The 21,667-nt window shown below is 53.3% G+C and overlaps 1 protein-coding gene across 1 annotated transcript in view; it reads right to left on the bottom strand.

Moving 5' to 3' along the window:
* Positions 1-21,667, bottom strand: part of LOC140396638 (transforming growth factor beta-1-induced transcript 1 protein-like) — a 174,950-nt gene that overhangs the window by 61,054 nt on the left and 92,229 nt on the right. Inside the window, exons 3-4 of the mRNA XM_072485432.1 lie at positions 15,636-15,826; positions 12,694-12,767 (exon numbers count right to left, since the gene is read on the bottom strand). Coding sequence (XP_072341533.1) covers positions 12,694-12,767; positions 15,636-15,826 — 265 coding nt within the window. The remainder of the gene's footprint in view (positions 1-12,693; positions 12,768-15,635; positions 15,827-21,667) is intronic.

Below are 21,667 nucleotides of genomic sequence, written 5' to 3' on the forward strand. Positions count from 1 at the left end.
AACACCCTGACACACAGCAACAGGGGGAGACACACACCCTCCCCAACACCCTGACACACAGCAACAGGGGGGGACACACACCCTCCCCAACACCCTGACACACAGCAACAGGGGGAGACACACACCCTCCCCATCAACACCCTGACACACAGCAACAGGGAGAGACACACACCCTCCCCAACACCCTGACACAGCAACAGGGGGAGACACACACCCTCCCCAACACCCTGACACACAGCAACAGGGGGACACACACCCTCCCCAACACCCTGACACAGCAACAGGGGGAGACACACACCCTCCCCAACCCCCTGACACACAGCAACAGGGGGAGACACACACCCTACCCAACACCCTGACACACAGCAACAGGGGGGGACACACACCCTCCCCAACACCCTGACACACAGCAACAGGGGGAGACACACACCCTCCCCAACACCCTGACACACAGCAACAGGGGGAGACACACACCCTCCCCAACACCCTGACACACAGCAACAGGGGGGGACACACACCCTCCCCAACACCCTGACACACAGCAACAGGGGGGGACACACACCCTCCCCAACACCCTGACACACAGCAACAGGGGGAGACACACACCCTCCCCATCAACACCCTGACACACAGCAACAGGGAGAGACACACACCCTCCCCAACACCCTGACACACAGCAACAGGGGGACACACACCCTCCCCAACACCCTGACACACAGCAACAGGGGGAGACACACACCCTCCCCAACACCCTGACACACAGCAACAGGGGGAGACACACACCCTCCCCATCAACACCCTGACACACAGCAACAGGGGGAGACACACACCCTCCCCAACACCCTGACACACAGCAACAGGGGGAGACACACACCCTCCCCATCAACACCCTGACACACAGCAACAGGGGGAGACACACACCCTCCCCAACACCCTGACACACAGCAACAGGGGGAGACACACACCCTCCCCAACACCCTGACACACAGCAACAGGGGGAGACACACACCCTCCCCAACACCCTGACACACAGCAACAGGGGGACACACACCCTCCCCAACACCCTGACACACAGCAACAGGGGGAGACACACACCCTCCCCAACACCCTGACACACAGCAACAGGGGGAGACACACACCCTCCCCAACACCCTGACACACAGCAACAGGGGGAGACACACACCCTCCCCAACACCCTGACACACAGCAACAGGGGGAGACACACACCCTCCCCATCAACCCCCTGACACACAGCAACAGGGGGAGACACACACCCTCCCCAACACCCTGATACACAGCAACAGGGGGAGACACACACCATCCCCAACACCCTGACACACAGCAACAGGGGGAGACACACACCCTCCCCAACACCCTGACACACAGCAACAGGGGGAGACACACACCCTCCCCAACACCCTGACACACAGCTACAGGGGGAGACACACACCCTCCCCATCAACCCCCTGACACACAGCAACAGGGGGAGACACACACCCTCCCCAACACCCTGACACACAGCAACAGGGGGAGACACACACCCTCCCCAACACCCTGACACACAGCAACAGGGGGACACACACCCTCCCCATCAACACCCTGACACACAGCAACAGGGGGGGACACACACCCTCCCCAACACCCTGACACACAGCAACAGGGGGAGACACACACCCTCCCCAACACCCTGACACACAGCAACAGGGGGAGACACACACCCTCCCCAACACCCTGACACACAGCAACAGGGGGAGACACACACCCTCCCCAACACCCTGAGACACAGCAACAGGGGGACACACACCCTCCCCATCAACACCCTGACACACAGCAACAGGGGGACACACACCCTCCCCATCAACACCCTGACACACAGCAACAGGGGGAGACACACCCTCCCCAACACCCTGACACACAGCAACAGGGGGAGACACACACCCTCCCCAACACCCTGGCACACAGCAACAGGGGGGGGACACACCCTCCCCATCAACACCCTGACACACAGCAACACACAAAGCGAGAGAGGGACAGAGAGAGATTTTCAGGGACAGAGAGAGAGAGAGAGTCACAGAGAGAGAGAAATAGGGAGACACCTTCAGGCTGTGAGGAAGGGCGAGACTGGGAGGGAGGGAGGTGAAGACTTTTAGGGAGGGAATTCCAGACACCCCCAGGCTCCAGAATGCACAGCGAGTAAGAGGGAGCAATGTGAATCGGGGGATGCTCAAGAGGGCGGAATTGGAGGAGCGCAGAGATCACAGCGGGTTAGAGATATGGAGAGCTGCCAGGGCTGGGGGAGGTAACAGAGATAGGGAGGGTTGTCAGGGCTGGGGGAGGTTACAGAGATAGGGAGGGTTGTCAGGGCTGGGGGAGGTTACAGAGATAGGGAGTGTGTAGGGGCTGGAGGAGGTTACAGAGATAGTGAGGGTTGTAGGGGCTGGAGGAGGTTACAGAGATAGGGAGGGTTGTAGGAGCTGGAGGAGGTTACAGAGATAGTGAGGGTTGTAGGGGCTGGAGGAGGTTACAGAGATAGGGAGGGTTGTAGGGGCTGGAGGAGGTTACAGAGATAGGGAGGGTTGTAGGTGCTGGAGGAGGTTACAGAGATAGGGAGGGTTGTAGGGGCTGGGGGAGGTTACAGAGATAGGGAGGGTTGTAGGTGCTGGAGGAGGTTACAGAGATAGGGAGTGTTGTCGAAGCTGGAGGATGTTACAGAGATAGGGAGAGCTGGAGGAGGTTACAGAGATAGGGAGGGTTGTCGGGGCTGGAGGAAGTTACAGAGATTAGGAGGGTTGTTGGGGCTGGAGGAGGTTACAGAGACAGGGAGGGTTGTCGAAGCTGGAGGAGGTTATAGAGATTGGGAGGGTTGTAGGGGCTGGAGGACGTTACAGAGATAGGGAGGGTTGTCGGGGCTGGAGGAGGTTACAGAGATAGGGAGGGTTGTAGGGGCTGGAGGAGGTTACAGAGATAGGGAGTGTTGTCGAAGCTGGAGGATGTTACAGAGATAGGGAGAGCTGGAGGAGGTTACAGAGATAGGGAGGGTTGTCGGGGCTGGAGGATGTTACAGAGATAGGGAGGATTGTAGGGGCTGGAGGAGGTTACAGGGATAGGGAGTGTTGTAGGGGCTGGAGGAGGCTACAGAGATAGGGAGTGTTGTCGGGGCTGGAGGAGGTTACAGAGTTAGGGAGGGCTGTCGAAGCTGGAGGAGGTGACAGAGACAGGGAGGGTTGTAGGGGCTGGAGGAGGCTACAGAGATAGGGAGTGTTGTAGGGGCTGGGGGAGGTTACAGAGATAGGGAGTGTTGTAGGGGCTGGAGGAGGCTACAGAGATAGGGAGTGTTGTAGGGGCTGGAGGAGGCTACAGGGATAGGGAGGGTTGTCGGGGCTGGAGGAGGCTACAGAGACAGGGAGGGCTGTCGGGGCTGGAGGAGGTTACAGAGACAGGGAGGAGTTTGAGGGACATGGAGGGATTTGAAAACTGGAAGGAGAATGTTTAAGTGGAGGGGTTTCTGGACCGGGTGCGTGTGCGGCTCAGCGAGCCCGGGGGAGGGAGGAGGGTGAATGGGGATACGCTGTGACTCGGTGAGAGGGTGGGGGTGGGACTGTGTTTCAGATGAGGTGAAACTTATGGTGGGGAGAATGGGGGAACACGACCCGGATGACATCGGAATAGTCCAGTCCGGAGGGTAACAAGGGAGTTGGAGCTGATGTGCTCCCCTGGGGAGATCCCGGAGACTGGGAATAGGCATTCTCTGCCGTGTGGTGGGAGGGAGGCCGAACTGCAGACAGGAAGCGACGTGGGTTGGTACAGCATGAGGATGAACCCGGCAAAGCTGGAGGGAGATTCGCTGGGAAATTCACAGTTCCGCCGAGAGAGATTTCAAAGGCCTTTCACAGCAGCTTCACCCTGTCTCACGTTTCTCTCTCTCGCTCTTATCTCGAGATTCCCATGTCAAAGGCGAGGTGATCAATTCAGAAAGGGCGGATTTCTCCAGAATTCGCAGAAAGGCAGCTCACTCCAGCCAAGTACTGGCTGAACTCAGGAGAAGAGTGAGGCAGTTATATAAATCCTGCACAAATTCCAGATTCACCACCACTTCAGAGGCCAGGACACGTGATATAGACTGGGGTCCCCTCAGCAGGCTGAGGGATTGCCGCACTGTCAGAGGGTCAGTACTGAGGGAGCACCGCACTGTCAGAGGGTCAGTACTGAGGGAGTGCCGCACTGTCAGAGGGTCAGTACTGAGGGAGCGCCGCACTGTCAGAGGGTCAGTGCTGAGGGAGGGCTGCACTGTCAGAGGGTCAATACTGAGGGAGCGCCGCACTGTCAGAGGGTCAGTACTGAGGGAGCGCCGCACTGTCTGAGGGTCAGTACTGTGGGAGTGCCGCACTGTCAGAGGGTCAGTACTGAGGGAGCACCGCACTGTCAGAGGGTCAGTACTGAGGGAGTGCCGCACTGTCAGAGGGTCAGTACTGAGGGAGCGCCGCACTGTCAGAGGGTCAGTGCTGAGGGAGGGCTGCACTGTCAGAGGGTCAATACTGAGGGAGCGCCGCACTGTCAGAGGGTCAGTACTGAGGGAGCGCCGCACTGTCTGAGGGTCAGTACTGTGGGAGTGCCGCACTGTCAGAGGGTCAGTACTGAGGGGGCACCGCACTGTCAGAGGGTCAGTACTGAGGGAGTGCTGCACTGTCAGAGGGTCAGTACTTAGGGAGCGCCGCACTGTCAGAGGGTCAGTACTGAGGGAGTGCCGCACTGTCAGAGGGTCAGTACTGAGGGAGCCCTGCACTGTCAGAGGGTCAGTACTTAGGGAGCGCCGCACTGTCAGAGGGTCAGTACTGAGGGAGTGCCGCACTGTCAGAGGGTCAGTACTGAGGGAGTGCCGCACTGTCAGAGGGTCAGTATTGAGGGAGCCCTGCACTGTCAGAGGGTCAGTACTGAGGGAGTGCCGCACTGTCAGAGGGTCAGTACTGAGGGAGCGCCGCACTGTCAGAGGGGTCAGTGCTGAGCGAGTGCCGCACTGTCGGAGGGTCAGTACTGAGGGACCACTGCACTGTCAGAGGGTCAGTACTGAGGGAGAGCCGCACTGTGTGAGGGTCAGTACTGAGGGACCGCCGCACTGTCAGAGGGTCAGTACTGAGGGACCACTGCACTGTCAGAGGGTCAGTACTGAGGGAGAGCCGCACTGTGTGAGGGTCAGTACTGAGGGAGTGCCGCACTGTCAGAGGGTCAGTACTGAGGGAGTGCCACACTGTCAGAGTGTCAGTACTGAGGGAGTGCCGCACTCTCAGAGGGTCAGTACTGAGGGAGTGCCGCACTGTCAGAGGGTCAGTACTGAGGGAGTGCCGCACTGTCAGAGGGTCTGTACTGAGGGAGAGCCGCACTGTCTGAGGGTCAGTAATGAGGGAGGGCCGCACTGTCAGAGGGTCTGTACTGAGGGAGCGCCGCACTGTCGGAGGGTCAGTACTGAGGGAGTGCTGCACTGTCAGAGGGTCTGTACTGAGGGAGTGCCGCACTGTCAGAGGGTCAGTACTGAGGGAGGGCCGCACTGTCAGAGGGTCTGTACTGAGGGAGCGCCGCACTGTCGGAGGGTCAGTACTGAGGGAGTGCCGCACTGTCAGAGGGTCTGTACTGAGGGAGCGCCGCACTGTCTGAGGGTCAGTACTGAGGGAGGGCCGCACTGTCAGAGGGTCTGTACTGAGGGAGCGCCGCACTGTCTGAGGGTCAGTACTGAGGGAGTGCCGCACTGTCTGAGGGTCAGTACTGAGGGAGTGCCGCACTGTCAGAGGGTCAGTACTGAGAGAGTGCGGCACTGTCAGAGGGTCAGTACTGTGGGAGTGCCGCACTGTCAGAGGGTCAGTACTGAGGAAGCGCCGCACTGTCAGGGGTCAGAGCTGAGGGAGTGCCGCACTGTCAGAGGGTCTGTACTGAGGGAGCGCCGCACTGTCTGAGGGTCAGTACTGAGGGAGTGCCGCACTGTCTGAGGGTCAGTACTGAGGGAGTGCCGCACTGTCAGAGGGTCAGTACTGAGGGAGCACCGCACTGTCAGAGGGTCAGTACTGAGGGAGCACCGCACTGTCAGAGGGTCAGTACTGAGGGAGTGCTGCACTGTCAGAGGGTCAGTGCTGAGGGAGTGCCGCACTGACAGAGGGTCAGAGCTGAGGGAGGGCCACACTGTCAGAGGGTCAGTATTGAGGGAGTGCCTCACTGTCAGAGGGTCAGAACTGAGGGAGCGCCGCACTGTCTGAGGGTCAGTACTGAGGGAGCGCCGCTCTGTCAGAGGGTCAGTGCTGAGGGAGTGCCGCACTGTCAGAGGGTCAGTACTGAGGGAGCGCCGCACTGTCGGAGGGTCAGTACTGAGGGAGTGCCGCACTGTCGGAGGGTCAGTACTGAGGGAGTGCCGCACTGTCAGAGGGTCAGTCCTGAGGGAGCACTGCACTGTCAGAGGGTCAGTAGTGAGTGAGTGCCGCACTGTCAGAGGGTCAGTACTGAGGGAGCGCCGCACTGTCGGAGGGTCAGTACTGAGGGAGCGCCGCACTGTCAGAGCGTCAGTGCTGAGGGAGCGTCGCACTGTCAGACAGTCAGTACTGAGGGAGTGCCGCACTGTCAGAGGGTCAGTACTGAGGGAGTGCCGCACTGTCGGAGGGTCAGTACTGAGGGAACACTGCACTGTCAGAGGGTCAGTACTGAGGGAGTGCCGCACTGTCAGAGGGTCAGTACTGAGGGAGCCCTGCACTGTCAGAGGGTCAGTACTTAGGGAGCGCCGCACTGTCAGAGGGTCAGTACTGAGGGAGTGCCGCACTGTCAGAGGGTCAGTACTGAGGGAGTGCCGCACTGTCAGAGGGTCAGTATTGAGGGAGCCCTGCACTGTCAGAGGGTCAGTACTGAGGGAGTGCCGCACTGTCAGAGGGTCAGTACTGAGGGAGCGCCGCACTGTCAGAGGGGTCAGTGCTGAGCGAGTGCCGCACTGTCGGAGGGTCAGTACTGAGGGACCACTGCACTGTCAGAGGGTCAGTACTGAGGGAGAGCCGCACTGTGTGAGGGTCAGTACTGAGGGACCGCCGCACTGTCAGAGGGTCAGTACTGAGGGACCACTGCACTGTCAGAGGGTCAGTACTGAGGGAGAGCCGCACTGTGTGAGGGTCAGTACTGAGGGAGTGCCGCACTGTCAGAGGGTCAGTACTGAGGGAGTGCCACACTGTCAGAGTGTCAGTACTGAGGGAGTGCCGCACTCTCAGAGGGTCAGTACTGAGGGAGTGCCGCACTGTCAGAGGGTCAGTACTGAGGGAGTGCCGCACTGTCAGAGGGTCTGTACTGAGGGAGAGCCGCACTGTCTGAGGGTCAGTAATGAGGGAGGGCCGCACTGTCAGAGGGTCTGTACTGAGGGAGCGCCGCACTGTCGGAGGGTCAGTACTGAGGGAGTGCTGCACTGTCAGAGGGTCTGTACTGAGGGAGTGCCGCACTGTCAGAGGGTCAGTACTGAGGGAGGGCCGCACTGTCAGAGGGTCTGTACTGAGGGAGCGCCGCACTGTCGGAGGGTCAGTACTGAGGGAGTGCCGCACTGTCAGAGGGTCTGTACTGAGGGAGCGCCGCACTGTCTGAGGGTCAGTACTGAGGGAGGGCCGCACTGTCAGAGGGTCTGTACTGAGGGAGCGCCGCACTGTCTGAGGGTCAGTACTGAGGGAGTGCCGCACTGTCTGAGGGTCAGTACTGAGGGAGTGCCGCACTGTCAGAGGGTCAGTACTGAGAGAGTGCGGCACTGTCAGAGGGTCAGTACTGTGGGAGTGCCGCACTGTCAGAGGGTCAGTACTGAGGAAGCGCCGCACTGTCAGGGGTCAGAGCTGAGGGAGTGCCGCACTGTCAGAGGGTCTGTACTGAGGGAGCGCCGCACTGTCTGAGGGTCAGTACTGAGGGAGTGCCGCACTGTCTGAGGGTCAGTACTGAGGGAGTGCCGCACTGTCAGAGGGTCAGTACTGAGGGAGCACCGCACTGTCAGAGGGTCAGTACTGAGGGAGCACCGCACTGTCAGAGGGTCAGTACTGAGGGAGTGCTGCACTGTCAGAGGGTCAGTGCTGAGGGAGTGCCGCACTGACAGAGGGTCAGAGCTGAGGGAGGGCCACACTGTCAGAGGGTCAGTATTGAGGGAGTGCCTCACTGTCAGAGGGTCAGAACTGAGGGAGCGCCGCACTGTCTGAGGGTCAGTACTGAGGGAGCGCCGCTCTGTCAGAGGGTCAGTGCTGAGGGAGTGCCGCACTGTCAGAGGGTCAGTACTGAGGGAGCGCCGCACTGTCGGAGGGTCAGTACTGAGGGAGTGCCGCACTGTCGGAGGGTCAGTACTGAGGGAGTGCCGCACTGTCAGAGGGTCAGTCCTGAGGGAGCACTGCACTGTCAGAGGGTCAGTAGTGAGTGAGTGCCGCACTGTCAGAGGGTCAGTACTGAGGGAGCGCCGCACTGTCGGAGGGTCAGTACTGAGGGAGCGCCGCACTGTCAGAGCGTCAGTGCTGAGGGAGCGTCGCACTGTCAGACAGTCAGTACTGAGGGAGTGCCGCACTGTCAGAGGGTCAGTACTGAGGGAGTGCCGCACTGTCGGAGGGTCAGTACTGAGGGAACACTGCACTGTCAGAGGGTCAGTACTGAGGGAGTGCCGCACTGTCGGAGGGTCAGTATTGAGGGACCACTGCACTGTCAGAGGGTCAGTACTGAGGGAGTGCCGCACTGTCAGAGGGTCAGTACTGAGGGAGCGCCGCACTGTCAGAGGGGTCAGTGCTGAGTGAGTGCCGCACTGTCGGAGGGTCAGTACTGAGGGACCACTGCACTGTCAGAGGGTCAGTACTGAGGGAGTGCCGCACTGTCGGAGGGTCAGTATTGAGGGAGTGCTGCACTGTCAGAGGGTCAGTACTGAGGGAGAGCCGCACTGTGTGAGGGTCAGTACTGAGGGACCGCCGCACTATCAGAGGGTCAGTACTGAGGGAGAGCCGCACTGTGTGAGGGTCAGTACTGAGGGACCACTGCACTGTCAGAGGGTCAGTACTGAGGGAGCGCCACACTGTCAGAGGGTCAGTACTGAGGGAGTGCCGCACTGTCGGAGAGTCAGTACTGAGGGAGTGCCGCACTGTCAGAGCGTCAGTGCTGAGGGAGCGCCACACTGTCAGAGGGTCAGTACTGAGGGAGTGCCGCACTGTCTGAGGGTCAGTGCTGAGGGAGTGCCGCACTGTCGGAGGGTCAGTACTGAGGGAGTGCCGCCCTGTCGGAGGGTCAGTACTGAGGGACTACTGCACTGTCAGAGGGTCAGTACTGAGGGAGCGCCGCCCTGTCAGAGGGTCAGTACTGAGGGAGTGCCGCACTGTCAGAGGGTCAGGACTGAGAGAGTGCCGCACTGTCAGAGGGTCAGGACTGAGAGAGTGCCGCACTGTCAGAGGGTCAGGACTGATAGAGTGCCGCTCTGTCAGATGGTCAGTACTGAAACGAAGACAACACTCTGGTACAGTTTGAGGCAGGAGTGAATCATTTCCTTCAACACGTTGTGTGCTCTGTGTTTTCAATGAATGAGACAGGGTGCGACGCTGAAGGAAATCATTTAAGGTGTGTCCAGCGAAAAACACTGTCAGGAAATCTCAAATGCTTCCACACAATTTCTAAACGTCAGAGATTGCGATGAAATCGGAAATTGTAAAAGTTGTTCCTGTCCGGCCGGAGATGGGTCGACTTCACAAAATGTCCAAGAATTGAACAACCTCCCAGAGAACCCAATAAAACTCCCTGAGAATTTATACTCAAAATGTTTCATACACTGTCCTTTCTCCCTCTGGGACCGGCTGTCACAGTGTGTTAGATACACTGTCCTTTCTCCCTCTGGGACCGGCTGTCACAGTGTGTTAGATACACTGTCCTTTCTCCCTCTGGGACCGGCTGTCACAGTGTGTTAGATACACTGTCCTTTCCCCCTCTGGGACTGGGTGTCACAGTGTGTTAGATACACTGTCCTTTCTCCCTCTGGGACCGGGTGTCACAGTGTGTTAGATACACTGTCCTTTCCCCCTCTGGGACCGGGTGTCACAGTGCGTTAGACACACTGTCCTTTCCCCCTCTGGGACAGTGTCACAGTGTGTTAGATACACTGCCCTTTCCCCCTCTGGGACAGTGTCACAGTGTGTTAGATACACTGTCCTTTCCCCCTCTGGGACTGGGTGTCACAGTGTATTAGATACACTGTCCTTTCTCCCTCTGGGACCGGGTGTCACAGTGTGTTAGATACACTGTCCTTTCCCCCTCTGGGACGGGGTGTCACAGTGTGTTAGATACACTGTCCTTTCCCCCTCTGGGACAGTGTCACAGTGTGTGAGGTACACTGTCCTTTCCCCCTCTGGGACCGGGTGTTACAGTGTGTTAGATACACTGTCCTTTCCCTCTCTGGGACTGGGTGTCACAGTGTGTTAGATACACTGTCCTTTCCCCCTCTGGGACCGGGTGTCACAGTGTGTTAGATACACTGTCCTTTCCCCCTCTGGGACCGGGTGTCAGTGTGTTAGATACAGTGTCCTTTACCCCTCTGGGACCGGGTGTCACAGTGTGTTAGATACACTGTCCTTTCCCCCTCTGGGACAGTGTCACAGTGTGTTAGATACATGGGTCCTTTCCCCCTCTGGGACAGTATCACAGTGTGTTAGATACACTGTCCTTTTCCCCTCTGGGACAGTGTCACAGTGTGTTAGATACACTGTCCTTTCCCCCTCTGGGAGCGGGTGTCACAGTGTGTTAGATACACTGTCCTTTCCCTCTCTGGGACAGGGTGTCACAGTGTGTTAGATACACTGTCCTTTCCCCCTCTGGGACAGTGTCACAGTGTGTTAGATACACTGTCCTTTCCCCCTCTGGGACAGTGTCACAGTGTGTTAGATACACTGTCCTTTCCCCCTCTGGGACAGTATCACAGTGTGTTAGATACACTGTCCTTTCCCCCTCTGGGACCGGGTGTCACAGTGTGTTAGATACACTGTCCTTTCCCTCTCTGGGACAGGGTGTCACAGTGTGTTAGATACCCTGTCCTTTCCCCCTCTGGGACCGGGTATCACAGTGTGTTAGATACACTGTCCTTTCCCCCTCTGGGACAGTGTCACAGTGTGTTAGATACACTGTCCTTTCCCCCTCTGGGACAGTGTCACAGTGTGTTAGATACACTGTCCTTTCCCCCTCTGGGACAGTGTCACAGTGTGTTAGATACACTGTCCTTTCCCCCTCTGGGACAGTGTCACAGTGTGTTAGATACACTGTCCTTTCCCCCTCTGGGACAGTATCACAGTGTGTTAGATACACTGTCCTTTCCCCCTCTGGGACCGGGTGTCACAGTGTGTTAGATACACTGTCCTTTCCCTCTCTGGGACAGGGTGTCACAGTGTGTTAGATACACTGTCCTTTCCCCCTCTGGGACAGTGTCACAGTGTGTTAGATACACTGTCCTTTCCCCCTCTGGGACAGTGTCACAGTGTGTTAGATACACTGTCCTTTCCCCCTCTGGGACAGTATCACAGTGTGTTAGATACACTGTCCTTTCCCCCTCTGGGACCGGGTGTCACAGTGTGTTAGATACACTGTCCTTTCCCCCTCTGTGACTGGGTGTCACAGTGTGTTAGATACACTGTCCTTTCCCTCTCTGGGACCGGGTGTCACAGTGTGTTAGATACATTGTCCTTTCCCCCTCTGGGACCGGGTGTCACAGTGTGTTAGATACACTGTCCTTTCCCCCTCTGGGACCGGGTGTCACAGTGTGTTAGATACATTGTCCTTTCCCCCTCTGGGACCGGATGTCACAGTGTGTTAGATACACTGTCCTTCCCCCTCTGGGACTGGGTGTCACAGTGTATTAGATACACTGTCCTTTCCCCCTCTGGGACCGGATGTCACAGTGTGTTAGATACACTGTCCTTCCCCCTCTGGGACTGGGTGTCACAGTGTGTTAGATACACTGTCCTTTCCCTCTCTGGGACAGTGTCACAGTGTGTTAGATACACTGTCCTTTCCCCCTCTGGGACCGGGTATCACAATGTGTTAGATACACTGTCCTTTCCCCCTCTGGGACCGGATGTCACAGTGTGTTAGATACACTGTCCTTCCCCCTCTGGGACTGGGTGTCACAGTGTGTTAGATACACTGTCCTTTCCCCCTCTGGGACCGGGTGTCACAGTGTGTTAGATACACTGTCCTTTCCCCCTCAGGGACTGGGTGTCACAGTGCGTTAGATACACTGTCCTTTCCCCCTCTGGGACAGTGTCACAGTGTGTTAGATACACTGTCCTTTCCCCCTCTGGGACAGTGTCACAGTGTGTTAGATACACTGTCCTTTCCCCCTCTGGGACCGGGTGTCACAGTGTGTTAGATACACTGTCCTTTCCCCCTCTGGGACAGTGTCACAATGTGTTAGATACATTGTCCTTTCCCCCTCTGGGACTGGGTGTCACAGTGTGTTAGATACACTGCCCTTTCCCCCTCTGGGACCGGGTGTCACAGTGTGTTAGATACACTGTCCTTTCCCCCTCTGGGACTGGGTGTCACAGTGTGTTAGATACGCTGTCCTTTCCCCCTCTGGGACCGGGTGTCGCAGTGTGTTAGATACACTGTCCTTTCCCCCTCTGGGACAGTGTCACAGTGTGTTAGATACACTGTCCTTTCCCCCTCTGGGACAGTGTGTTCGATGACATTTACCTGTACAGATGATCTTTATCTCCACTGACAGCCCCGGTTCGGTTTTGCCCGGCTGCCTTTGCTGAACTCACAGTCTGGAAGAGAATGATAGCGATGATGTGGAGATGCTGGCGTTGGACTGTGGTGGTAACAGTCAGAACTCTTACAACACAAAATCACCTGATTAAGGAGATACGCTCCGAAACCTAGTGATTCCAAGCAAATCTGTTCGAATTCATCCTGGTGACATGACTTACTGTCAGACAATGAGACAGAGACTGACAGGAAGATGTCTGCACACTGACTGGTGTCTCTCAGTCCCCTGTCTCTCTCGGGGAGATATCTGTACACTGACTGGTGTCTCTCAGTCCCCTCTCTCTCAGGGAGATATCTGTACACTGACTGGTGTCTCTCAGTCCCCTCTCTCTCAGGGAGATATCTGTACACTGACTGGTGTCTCTCAGTCCCCTCTCTCTCAGGGAGATATCTGTACACTGACTGGTGTCTCTCAGTCCCCTCTCTCTCAGGGAGATATCTGTACACTGACTGGTGTCTCTCAGTCCCCTCTCTCTCAGGGAGATATCTGTACACTGACTGGTGTCTCTCAGTCCCCTCTCTCTCAGGGAGATATCTGTACACTGACTGGTGTCTCTCAGTCCCCTCTCTCTCAGGGAGATATCTGTACACTGACTGGTGTCTCTCAGTCCCCTCTCTCTCAGGGAGATATCTGTACACTGACTGGTGTCTCTCAGCCCCCTCTCTCTCAGGGAGATATCTGTACACTGACTGGTGTCTCTCAGTCCCCTCTCTCTCAGGGAGATATCTGTACACTGACTGGTGTCTCTCAGCCCCCTCTCTCTCAGGGAGATATCTGTACACTGACTGGTGTCTCTCAGTCCCCTCTCTCTCTCAGGGAGATATCTGTACACTGACTGGTGTCTCTCAGTCCCCTCTCTCTCAGTGAGATATCTGTACACTGACTGGTGTCTCTCAGTCCCCTCTCTCTCAGGGAGATATCTGTACACTGACTGGTGTCTCTCAGTCCCCTCTCTCTCTCAGGGAGCTATCTGTACACTGACTGGTGTCTCTCAGTCCTCTCTCTCAGGGCGATATCTGTACACTGACTGGTGTCTCTCAGTCCTCTCTCTCTCAGGGAGATATCTGTACACTGACTGGTGTCTCTCAGTCCCCTCTCTCTCAGTGAGATATCTGTACACTGACTGGTGTCTCTCAGTCCCCCCTCTCTCTCAGGGAGATATCTGTACACTGACTGGTGTCTCTCAGTCCCCCCTCTCTCTCAGGGAGATATCTGTACACTGACTGTGTCTCTCAGTCCTCTCTCTCTCTCAGGGAGATATCTGTACACTGACTGGTGTCTCTCAGTCCCCTCTCTCTCAGGGAGATATCTGTACACTGGCTGGTGTCTCTCAGTCCCCTCTCTCTCAGTGAGATATCTGTACACTGACTGGTGTCTCTCAGTCCCCCCTCTCTCTCAGGGAGATATCTGTACACTGACTGGTGTCTCTCAGTCCCCCCTCTCTCTCAGGGAGATATCTGTACACTGACTGGTGTCTCTCAGTCCCCCCTCTCTCTCAGGGAGATATCTGTACACTGACTGGTGTCTCTCAGTCCCCTCTCTCTCAGGGAGATATCTGTACTCTGACTGGTGTCTCTCAGTCTCCTCTCTCTCTCCGGGAGATATCTGTACACTGACTGGTGTCTCTCAGTCTCCTCTCTCTCTCAGGGAGATATCTGTACACTGACTTGTGTCTCACAGTCTCCTCTCTCTCAGGGAGATATATGTACACTTACTGGTGTCTCTCAGTCCTCTCTCTCTCAGGGAGATATCTGTACACTGACTGGTGTCTCTCAGTCTCCTCTCTCTCTCAGGGCGATATCTGTACACTGACTGGTGTCTGTCAGTCCCTTCTCTCTCAGGGTGATATCTGTACACTGACTGGTGTCTCTCAGTCTCCTCACTCTCTCCGGGAGATATCTGTACACTGACTTGTGTCTCACAGTCCCCTCTCTCTCGGGGAGATATCTGTACACTGACTGGTGTCTCTCAGTCCCCTCTCTCTCTCAGGGAGATATCTGTACACTGACTGGTGTCTCTCAGTCCCCTCTCTCTCTCAGGGAGATATCTGTACACTGACTGGTGTCTCTCAGTCCCCCCTCTCTCAGGGAGATATCTGTACACTGACTGGTGTCTCTCAGTCCCCTCTGTCTCAGGGAGATATCTGTACACTGACTTGTGTCTCACAGTCCCCTCTCTCTCGGGGAGATATCTGTACACTGACTGGTGTCTCTCAGTCCCCTCTGTCTCAGGGAGATATCTGTACACTGACTGGTGTCTCTCAGTCCCCTCTCTCTCTCAGGGAGATAGCTGTACACTGACTGGTGTCTCTCAGTCCCCTCTCTCTCTCAGGGAGATATCTGTACACTGACTGGTGTCTCTCAGTCCCCTCTCTCTCTCTCAGGGAGATATCTGTACACTGACTGGTGTCTCTCAGTCCCCTCGCTCCCTCAGGGAGATATCTGTACACTGACTGGTGTCTCTCAGTCCCCTCTCTCTCTCGGGGAGATATCTGTACACTGACTGGTGTCTCTCAGTCCCCCTCTCTCTCAGGGAGATATCTGTACACTGACTGGTGTCTCTCAGTCCCCCCTCTCTCTCAGGGAGATATCTGTACACTGACTGGTGTCTCTCAGTCCCCCCTCTCTCTCAGGGAGATATCTGTACACTGACTGGTGTCTCTCAGTCCCCTCTCTCTCTCAGGCAGATATCTGTACACTGACTGGTGTCTCTCAGACCTCTATCTCTCACGGAGATATCTGTACACTGACTGGTGTCTCTCAGTCCCCTCTCTCTCTCAGGGAGATATCTGTCCACTGACTGGTGTCTCTCAGACCTCTATCTCTCTGTCTCAGGCAGGTGTATGGACACTGGCTGGTGTTGTTACCTGTTGAGGGGTGTAGGCTGGGGGCGGAGGCTGCTGGGATCCTCCTGTACTCAGTCTGTGCCCGTTGCTGTGCAGGATTGGGCTGCATATGGTGGCGGAGTCCATGGGCCGAGTTCTGGCTGTGTCGGGGAGCAGTGCTGGCCTCTTTGAGATATGTGAGGTGGTGGTTTCGAGATCTGCCAACAGGGCATCTGCAGTGAGAGAGCAAAATGGAAAGCGTCAGAGAGAGGGTCTGACCTACTGAACTCAGTATCCTTCAAGGGACATCGATTTATTGTCGAAATTGTGGTGTGTGATAGCCGTAATCTTCCAGTAGTGATTTCTGTACTAGCCGTTCTTTAAAGCCTAATATAGCCTGGTACCATGTTATATTATGATATGTAATATATTTATTACTCTCTCAAACTAACTGAGTTGTTAAATATAGCTACAATCTTCCAGTAATTATGAAGTAATTTATTGAATAATACAAACTAATCTCGTAAGTTCTTTTTACTTAAAACTAAACTAGTAAAAGAAATAAACAACTGTGGAATATTAACTATTAAAGAAATTGATATAAAACTCTGATAACTAATTACTTCTTCTCACTCGCTTTCTCACTTCAGTTCTCTCTGCAATCCTGACACATACTCCTCTCAGAAAGAGCGGGAAAACATTTATATCGGTCCTGATGTGAGGCCATCTCGTGTTCATTTGCCTGTACTTGCTTAACATAGTCTGATCATGTATTATTTAATACAGTGATTCCTGCAGTGATTCCTACATCCCCCTTTTTTTTAAACGTTCTCTTTTGGATATATAAGACAATTTTACATTCGAAATGCAGTGGTTACAAAGTACAGTAAACACTAGAATTACGTGACAGTTCATGAATTTAATTGATTTGGGTTTCTTTTGCTTCTTGTGGATCTTCTTAACTTGACAGGTGAGATGGAAGTTTTAATGTCCTTGCTGATTGATTGCAATTAAGTTATTTTCCAACATGCCTTGAAGCCGTGTGATTCAAATCAAGATCAGGAAAAAATTGTCCTTGACCTTTTAATTTGAAGAATGTCTCGACGATTTCTTCGAATGATAGCATCATCTGAAGTTTTTATTGGATACGATCTTGGAGAGATCTGTCTAATAATACGAGCAATGCCAGACCAACCTCCTTCAAGCCATCTGAATCGGACAGTATCATTTTCTGTTCAAGAATTTAGATTCTTGGCATATAAGTTGTGGTATTGTTGTTGTTTTTCTCTTTGTTGATGAATTTTCTTGACGGCATCCTGTTGATCAGGATCTGGAACATGTAGCTGAGGTAGAGTTCTTCTGACGTTCCTGTTGGACAACATCTGGGCTGGCGATAGTCCTGATGCTAAAGGTGATGATTTATAAGTGAGTAACATGAAGTAAAAATCAGACTGCGAGTCTCTAGATTTACTCATTAAATGCTCAATTATATGTACGCCTTTCTCAGCCTTTCCATTTGATTGTGAAAAAGGAGGACTGGATGTGACGTGGTCGCAATTGTAATTCACGGCGATTTCTTTCCATTCATCGCTAGAGAAACATGGACTGTTATCTGACATTATTGTTCGAGGTGCACCATGTCTTGCAAATATGTCTCAGCATGCTTTGATAACAGCTGAGGATGTTAAATCATTCAACTTCAGGACTTCAGGAAAATTTGAATAAGAGTCAATGACTAAAACATAATCCTTGCCACATGAATGAAAGAGGCGAAATCGACTTTCACCCATGGTGGTGTAACGATGCCACGCTGTTGCAATGTTTCATTGCACTGTTGGCTTCGGTGTTGCTGACGAGGAGAACACGACATGATCACGTCTGAAATGTCTCGATTAATACCTGGCCAATATATCGATTGCCTGGCTTGGCGCTTACATTTCTCTCAGCCTCGATGACCTTCGTGAAGTCTAGTAAGCATTTCAGACTTCATGCTGTCTGGAATGACAATGCGGTCATGTCTTAATAAAATATCCTCTGAGATAGCGAGGTCCGACTGTATACTTTGAAATTGTGGACAATGACCCTTTGGCCATCCGTTCCGCAGGTGATTGATCACTCTGGTCAAAGTGGCATCTTTCTGTGTCTCTTCACATATTTGTTCAAGTTGTAGATCTGACCCAGGAGGTAATTCTTTGAAAAGTTGGAGATGAGCATCAACATTATTGATTGAATCATAGAATTTACAGTGCAGAAGGAGGCCATTCAGCCCATCGAGTCTGCACCGGCTCTTGGAAAGAGCATCCTACCCAAGGTCAACACCTCCACCCTATCCCCATAAACCAGTAACCCCACCCAACACTAAGGGCAATTTTGGACACTAAGGGCAATTTATCACGGCCAATCCACCTATCCTGCACATCTTTGGACTGTGGGAGGAAACCGGAGCACCCGGAGGAAACCCACCCAGACACGGGGAGGATGTGCAGACTCCGCACAGACAGTGACCCGAGCCGGAATCGAACCTGGGACCCTGGAGCTGTGAAGCAATTGTGCTACCCACAATGCTACCGTGCTGCGCTATTGATAGGATAGCACGGTGGTGGAGTGGTTAGCACTGCAGTCTCACGGCGCCGAGGTCCCAGGTTCGATCCCGGCTCTGGGTCACTGTCTGTGTGGAGTTTGCACATTCTCCCCGTGTTTGCGTGGGTTTCGCCCCCACAACCCAAAAACGTGCAGGCTAGGTGGATTGAACACACAAAATTGCCCCTGAATTGGAAAAAATGAATTGGGTACTCTAAATTTATATTAAAAAAACATTATTGGTTGATATTTCTTCTATGATATCTTCAGTGTTAACTGATTGTGACAGAGTGCCAGCTATGACTAAATCTTTACCAGGAGTATAGATAAGATTGAAATCAGATCTTCATCATAAGTCGTTGTAGTCCTGCTGTCATGTCGTTAAGATTCTTGGAAAGTGGACAATGGTCTTTTCTATGGTGAATCTTGGCAGACCACAGACACAAGGTGGAATTTCGTAATCCAAGAGAGTCCAAGACACTCCTTTCCAATCTGGGCGTACCTGCACTCAGTCGAAGTCATGGATCTGGACGCATAGGCTATCGGAATTCAGTTATTGAAATGGTCTTGTTGTAACAGAACCGCACCTACCTTTGCCATTCTGACTGGCGTCAGTCGAAATTTTGGTGGGCTTGGTCGGGTCAAAGAATGTCAAGCTTGGAGCCCGAATCAGTTGTTCTTGCAGATCTAACCAGTCTTCATTGTGACTCTGAGTCCAAACGAAATCAGTGTTCTTTCTGATTAGCTGACGTAATGCAGTAAGTTGTTCTGCTGGAAAGACTCAAGATGAATTTCGCTCAAAAATTCACAAAGTCTAGAAAGCATAAGACAGTTTTTCTGTCTCTTGGTTTCTGCATTGATTTGATGTCTTGTATTTTGTCTTCAGTTTGATACCATTCGTCATGATGTTGTCGCCTAAGAATTTCAATGAAGATGTGGCGAACATACATTTAGCCTGGTTCAACTTTAAACCAGGTGTGCGTATTCTTTTGAACACTTCTTTGAGTCGCATCACGCGTTCCTCTGCTGTTGTGGACCAGATGATTATGCCATCGACATAAACGCCTTAAACGTTCTCTGTCATTTGTTCCATTATACGATGAAATGTTTCAGAAGCAGAAATAATTCCAAATTGCACTCTGTTCAAACAATACCGCCCGCAAAGTGCATTAAAAATGCATAGGAGCTTACTGGAGTTATCAAGTTGCATCTGCTAAAAACCTTGTGAGGCATCAAGTTTGGTGAAAATTTTGGCATTGGCCAATCCAAATGATTTCTTCTCTTTTTGGTATTGGGTCGTGCTCTCGTCCAATGAGATCTTTAGGATCCTTTGCGTATCCTAATGTCGCCAGATGTTTTTTTGACAGACTCGGGAGCTCACCCAATCAGGTTGTGTTACTTTCAATATGATTCCTTTCGATTGTAACATTGTCAGTTCAGCCTTCCATCTCTCTCCGAGATTGGTACCAGTCTCGGTGGATGTATCACTGGCTTTGCATCCTTTTTTTAGGAGTATTTTGTATTGTTATGGCAGTGTTCCCATGCCATGGAAAACATCAGGGTATCCGTTTAAAAGTTGCTGTTTGCCTTCTCGGATCGTAGCTTTGTCCGATGTATAGAGGAAGATTCTCTGAATTAGCTGCAAATCTTCACAAGCTTACATATTACATAGAATTTACAGTGCAGAAGGAGGCCATTCAGCCCATTGAGCCTGCACCAGCCCTTGGAAAGAGCACCCCCATTTAAGCCCCATACCCGTAACCCAGCAACCCCACCTAACCCCTTTGGACACTAAGTGCAACTTAGCGTGGCCAATCCACCCAACCTGCACGCCTTTGGACTGTGGGAGGAAACCGGAGCGCCCGGAGGAAACCCACGCGGACACGGGGAGGAACGTGCAGACTCCGCACAGGCAGCGACCCGAGCCGGGAATCGAACCTGGGACCCTGGAGCTGTGAAGCGACAATGCCAACCACTTGTGTGCCATGCGTCCAACATTGAAGAGCGGTTGTCATCCACTATTTCAAATCGGACCTTTTTGTGAATTTCCCTGTTAGTGGCATTTAACAAGAGTCACGTCAGAAAATGGTGTTGCCATTATAATCCGTGAGTGAGCATTCTGGAGATATGACCGTTACATTCACTTTAAATGGTAGGCAGCTCCTTGGAGTTGGGAAGATTAAGCAAAGCACCTGTATTCACTGTCAATGATGTTGGAACATCATTGCTGCATACACTGGTCATCCATTCATTGCTGACAACATTTAACTTGTTTTTTTTGTTGCTTTGAAATTCTTCTTAGTTGCGTGGAAAGCTTTTTCTCTTGCTTGAAGCTCTGGCTTGCTCCATTGAAGGTTTGCCTGCATCGATGCTTCAGCCTCTCCAACAAAGAAGGTTTTTTCGAAAGAGAAAACTTCATCATCTCGGGAGAAGTCTTGTTGAGTGTCGATTTGTTCATCTTTTTCAACAACTCTCACCTTGTGATTCTTTTTCTGTGCAGGAGAGCGATACCTTGCAGATGATTGACACGTAATGATTCGCCTTTGAATACCTCAAACATCCCAAAAGCAGGGCAGTATCTATGTTAAAAGAGCGAGAAAATATAGATCCTGATGTGAGGCCACCCAGGGTTCATTTGCCTGTACTTGCTGAACATAGTCACATCATGTATTATTTAATGCAGAGATCATGATAAGAGAGAGGGAGGGCGAGAGGGAGAAAGAGAGAGGGAGAGACCAGGGGGTCAGTGTGTGAGAGAGAGAGAGAGACCAGGGAGTCAGTGTGAGCGAGAGAGAGAGACCAGGGAGTCAGTGTGCGAGAGAGAGAGAGAGAGAGAGAGACCAGGGAGTCAGTGAGAGAGAGAGAGAGAGAGACCAGGGAGTCAGTGTGAGAGAGAGAGAGAGAGAGAGACCAGGGATTCAGTGTGAGAGAGAGAGAGAGAGAGAGACCAGGGAGTCAGTGTGAGAGAGAGAGAGAGAGAGACCAGGGAGTCAGTGTGAGAGAGAGAGAGAGAGAGAGAGACCAGGGAGTCAGTGTGAGAGAGAGACCAGGGAGTCAGTGTGAGAGAGAGAGAGAGACCAGGGAGTCAGTGAGAGAGAGAGAGAGAGAGAGAGACCAGGGAGTCAGTGTGAGAGAGAGAGAGAGAGAGAGACCAGGGAGTCAGTGTGAGAGAGAGAGAGAGAGACCAGGGAGTCAGTGTGTGTGAGAGAGAGAGAGAGAGAGACCAGGGAGTCAGTGTGAGAGAGAGAGAGAGACCAGGGAGTCAGTGTGAGAGAGAGAGAGAGAGACCAGGGAGTCAGTGTGAGAGAGAGAGAGAGAGAGACCAGGGAGTCAGTGAGAGAGAGAGAGAGAGAGACCAGGGAGTCAGTGTGAGAGAGAGAGAGAGAGAGAGAGACCAGGGAGACAGTGTGAGAGAGAGAGAGAGAGAGAGACCAGGGAGTCAGTGTGAGAGAGAGAGAGAGACCAGGGAGTCAGTGTGAGAGAGAAAGAGAGAC

This window comes from Scyliorhinus torazame, chromosome 19 (assembly GCF_047496885.1).
Source record: "Scyliorhinus torazame isolate Kashiwa2021f chromosome 19, sScyTor2.1, whole genome shotgun sequence".
In the NCBI taxonomy this organism is placed as follows: Eukaryota; Metazoa; Chordata; class Chondrichthyes; order Carcharhiniformes; family Scyliorhinidae; genus Scyliorhinus; species Scyliorhinus torazame.